Raw genomic sequence first — 5,172 nt, 5'->3', positions numbered from 1 at the left:
GAATAGAATAGAATAGAATAGAATAGAATAGAATAGACAAGGGGAAACTCAGGTGTCACAGCAGCATCACTACAGAGGTTCACACACTAATTACTTTACAAACTATAGACAGTACACAAAAATAACACTGACTAGCCATGACACAACTACTACTAATAAAAATATAAAATAAAGAATTGTGTAAAAATAAAAAAAGATATGTTTTGTTTTACAGACAGTAGACTATCAGAATCCAACATTAGGAATCAGAATTTGCCTTTTTTCAGTGCAAAATAATCTCAACAGACCAACAACTGTAAATTTAATAAGCAGACAAGAAACACAGATGTGTAATTACAGCAGAATTATTTTAAAGGTTTAAAATGGTAACAAATTGTTTTTAGTCTCAAAACAAGATCAAAAGTAGTTTTTGGCTGAATCTAAGATTAAAGCAGCTGTGATGTAATTATCCTTCAAATTCAAAAAGTCAAAGAAAACATCTTTATATTTAAGAAACTTACCAATAAACAAATGATTTTACTTTTTGTTACATAGCTGCAGATTTTCATTTGAACTTGGCTCAGCCAAAGCGAAACAGGAAGTGACATCAAAGGGGAACTCTTTAAGAAAACTTTGACTCTTTTTCATCTCTTTTTAAGACTCAAAATAATCTAAAGGAACATCAGATTATTTTCTACAGTCTGTGTTCACATGCAGACATTCCCCTTTGACATCACTTCCTGTTACTTCACATTTTTATGCAATACTTCATCAAAATTATCTTTCCAAAAATGAATATTTATTTATATAACAGGCACTTTAACAGACTTGGTTAGATGGACGTATAAATCAGTGTAAATCAGTCAACAGAAAGTTAGTTTTTTCAAAATAAAATTAGTGCCTAGATATTTTAGCCACGTTATTTCCAGAGTTCCCTCTTTAAAGAAACATTTATTAAAAATAACAAGTTTAAACGAGGCAAATTTGGAATTTCCTTTTTGTACTTAGTAACAAAACACCATAAAACACGTGTCAAGCTGTGAAAATGCCAATTATCCCTCCTCTTTGTCACAAGACAAACCTGATGGTCTTCAGTAATCACACACATATGACCGTCAACAACCTCATTGTTCTCATTTGTTCCTCACATGTTTCAAGGCAGAGAAACAATTAACCCACTTATTGGTACTTCGGCGTTCCAGAAAAGCTTTTGTCATCCACGCTTTGGATTATTTTAGCTTCTGAAGACCTTGTGTTATTGAAGATTTTAACGCAAAACCTTTTATTCCAAACTAAAAAAGATTTAAGTGAGCGCTCCTGGATTTCTGCACACATTCCCCTCTTAGAAGCTCTCTTTACAGACCAAAAAATGAGATGCTTAGCATATTTTACCCTGCTTTTATGATGGGGGAACAAACTAGTGCCACTTAGTGTAGTGTCGGTACGGTTCGGTACGGTTCCTTTTCCATGAGTCCAGATCCATGCAACCGGCACTTTTTTTACCACCTATTTCATTGTGGTTCCAAGCGGCCCCAGCTGACACCAAAATGTGACGTCAGAACACTGTTCGTCACTGATTGGCTACATTTTTGCAAATGTTGAAAGTTTCAACAGTTATTCATCAAATGTGTTTCCATCTCTCTTTTTGCCCATTAATGTCCTGATGCATCTCAGTAATCCAGGTAAAAAATCAAAAAGAAAAAGTTGTATAGGTCTTCTGGACGGGTTCTTCTCTAATGAAAGGTTTCGTCTCTCCTCCAAGAGACTTCTTCAGTCTGAGAGTTTCAGGCTAAATTCAGGCTTTTAAGCCCTGCCTCCATGTGACTGATACTCACATCACATGGCTATCGTTGACACCTAATTAACACCTATTGTTAACAGGGGGTGGAGTGATACTGGCAATAGCCACACTGTATGAGGGGGACAACTGAAAACGGAGGCCTCCACCTCTGTTTAATGATGGACGGTCTTTCTTTACAAAAATGGCTTCTTTAGAGAAATCACACACACGACAGGCCCTGGAGCAGTGTGGTTATCCTGACTGGGCTTTCCTGAAAGCAGACAGGAAACACAGACAGGATTCCATGCAACCTTCAGGTGAAAATGAAGACCCCAAACCCAGACCCAAACCAGTGGTTATTCCGTATGTTGCGGGTGTTTCGGAGAAACTGAGACGTTTATTTTCTAAACATGATGTCCCAGTAGCTTTCAAACCCCAAAACACATTACGGCAAAGGCTGGTTCACCCCAAAGATCGGTGCCCCGGCACAAACAGAGCAATGTTGTATATGCTGTTAAGTGCCAGGAGGACTGCGACCAGTTATACATCGGGGAAACAAAGCAGCCACTGTTCAAAAGAAMGTCCCAACACAGACGAGCTACATCTAATGGCCAGAACTCTGCAGTTTTCACTCATTTACAGGCCAGCGGTCACTCTTTCAGAGATGAGGATGTTCTCATTCTTGATAGAGAGGAACGTTGGTTTGAGAGAGGAGTAAAAGAAGCCATTTTTGTGAAGAAAGACCGTCCATCATTAAACAGAGGTGGAGGCCTCCGTTTTCAGCTGTCCCCCTCCTACAGTGCTGCTATAGCCAGTATCACTCCACCCCCTGTTAACAATAAGTGTTAATTAGGTGTCAACGATAGCCATGTGATGTGAGTATCAGTCACATGGAGGCAGGGCTTAAAAGCCTGAATTTAGCCTGAAACTCTCAGACTGAAGAAGTCTCTTGGAGGAGAGACGAAACGTTTCATTAGAGAAGAACCCGTCCAGAAGACCTACACAATTTTTTTTCTTTTTTGCCCATTAATGTTTTTTCAAAAAATCTAAAAACCACCTCCACCAACCGCCCAAAACACACCCATTGGAACCGGACTGGAACATCAGTGGAAAACCAACCGTTCCGACACTACACAGGCGTTCTTATGTCTGACTTTATGCTTCTGTAGCCCTGATGTTTCCCAGACTTGTTCAACGTCGTACACAGTAAAGTGTAAAAACGTGGTTGTGCTTCTGTCAGGTGTGCCGTGTGGCCTACGAGATCATGCAGACGCTGCATCCAGACGCCTCCTCCTTCTTCTACTCCCTGGACGACATCTACTACTTCGGAGGTCAGAACGCCCACAATCAGATCGCCATCTACCCACACCAGCCGCGCAACGGCGAGGACATCCCCCTGGAGCCGGGCGACGTCATCGGCGTGGCCGGCAACCACTGGGACGGATACTCCAAAGGCATCAACCGCAAACTGGGTCGCACCGGCCTCTACCCCTCCTACAAGGTCAGGGAGAAAATCGAGACCGTGAAGTACCCGCTGTACCCCGAGGCCGACAAACTGCTCAGTTCTCAAAACAAGTAAAGGAGGACGACGAGGAAAAAAAAAGAAGCAGCGGCAGCAAATGGAAAACCACGGAGTCTCCGGTTGCAGGAGAAGGAGGCTGCTTTTGTACAGAAGAGAGAGGTGCAGTCACTGCGCTGAGCTGAGAGAAGAGAACGCCTGGAGGTGATAGGAACAAGAATGCACTCTGTGTGTGTGTGTGTGTGTGAGCGAACATGTGTGTGCGCACTTGTGTAACATACGTCAGGTCATGGAAGACTTGCACCCTCCCCCCGCCCGACGTCGTCACGTCGGGTCTGTAGAGAAGTAGACACGAAGGTGGTGATTTTTTTAAAATAAAAGCGGAAGAAAAAAAAAACATTTCAAATAAAGGACTGAGCTCTCCTCGAGACCATACTGGGACTACTGTAAGACTGGTGCACCCCCCTCCCTCCCCCCAGTACGAGCGTCGAATCAATGACTGAAGATTTAAAAAAGAAAAACAGCCCAAACTGGCACAAAGTGGTTTGATTTTAATCTCGCCTTTTTCCTTTTTTCTCGTTATTTTATTTTTTTATTCTTTATTTACTGAATGTACTTGTCCTCTGGCCGCGCTCCGCTGTTTCCTTCTCCTCTTCCTGCTCCATGTTTCACTCCCAGCTCGTCTCCTCGTGCAATTAAGTTTACAGAATCACGTTGTGCTTTTATCAAGTGTTTTTAACCATCTTTGTTTTGTCTGTATGGGGCTTGTGCATTGTATACTGTACGGTTTGTGTGTGTGTGTGAAAGAGAGAGCACGTGTGTGATGAAGTCTTAAAGGCAGCGTCATGACAAGGTGTTTGGTTTTTTTGGTGAGTTGTGTGTTTTTTGTTTGTTTGTCTGGTTTTCCCACCTGACTGAGCAGTGTTTGTCGACAGCAGAGCGGTGGTGAAGGTGGGAGTGGGAACTGTTTTCATCCCTCAGCACTTGGAGCAAAATCAACTCCAGTCACTTCACTGGTGACCATTAGTGAACAATGCTATTTGGGTTATGGTGAAGTGGTGCACACTGACACGGGGGGGGTGGGGCCGTCCCCCGAGGCTCGGCAAATCAAGCACTCCAGTAAAGACATAATGTCCTTTTTTGACTTTTATTATTTGCTGTCTCCTCTGTCCGTCATCATTTCTTAATTATATTTTTATTTGCTGTTTTAAAACTATGAGGAGAACATTGTGTTTTTAAAAAAAAACAGGAAAAAAAACATCTCAAACTCATCAAGGCTTCTTTTTCATAACTTATGTTCATTTGGGCATTGTCTTTGATAACCACAGATCAAATAAAGCTGACAAATCAACATGTGATTCTGCTGTGTCGGCTTTTTTAAATCATTAAAGGAGACAAATCGTTCAAAATCCACGTTTTTAGTTGTTAAAAACATTTTGTTGTGTTCAGAGTCTCTAGGCCTGCAGAAAGGTTGGATTTAGTTTCTCCCGGTGCTGCGTAGATATTATATTCTGTTTGACTCATATTTTTCACCTGTTTTCTCTTTTTTATGGTGTTTTCTGAACTATTGCATCAAATTATTTGCAACAGAACTTCTAAATAAGGTCTGGACTTACCAACTACAATCTGGTGGTCTTCATTCTCCTCTGGTTCTGGGTCAGACTCTGGTTCTGGATCAGACTCTGGCTCCAACATGTAAGACTGGATAAACAAGTCTTCTCTTGTTCACATCTTTTAATTTATAAATAAAAAGTTTCTGCGCTGCTATATAATCATAAACCCCTCTATCAAACTGGAGTGGTAGTTGGAGGCTGTGTCTCAGTTCAGGGTCTGGGTCCTCATGAGTGCACATTTGTCGGCTGCATACGTCATTGCCCCGCGCGGAGGACTGTCC

At 41.7% G+C, this 5,172-nt stretch overlaps 1 protein-coding gene across 1 annotated transcript in view; it reads left to right on the top strand.

Annotated features, from left to right (window-relative positions):
* fut8b (fucosyltransferase 8b (alpha (1,6) fucosyltransferase)) overlaps positions 1-4,636 on the top strand; it is a 68,043-nt gene extending 63,407 nt beyond the window's left edge. The window contains exon 10 of the mRNA XM_014015487.1: positions 3,000-4,636. Coding sequence (XP_013870941.1) covers positions 3,000-3,338 — 339 coding nt within the window. The 3' untranslated portion in view covers positions 3,339-4,636. The remainder of the gene's footprint in view (positions 1-2,999) is intronic.
* The last annotated feature ends 536 nt before the right edge of the window (positions 4,637-5,172 follow it).

The sequence above is a fragment of the Austrofundulus limnaeus genome, unplaced genomic scaffold (assembly GCF_001266775.1).
Source record: "Austrofundulus limnaeus strain Quisiro unplaced genomic scaffold, Austrofundulus_limnaeus-1.0 Scaffold129, whole genome shotgun sequence".
Taxonomy (NCBI): Eukaryota; Metazoa; Chordata; class Actinopteri; order Cyprinodontiformes; family Rivulidae; genus Austrofundulus; species Austrofundulus limnaeus.
Note: the sequence above shows the minus strand (reverse complement) of the source record. Positions and strands in the feature narration are given on the sequence as shown.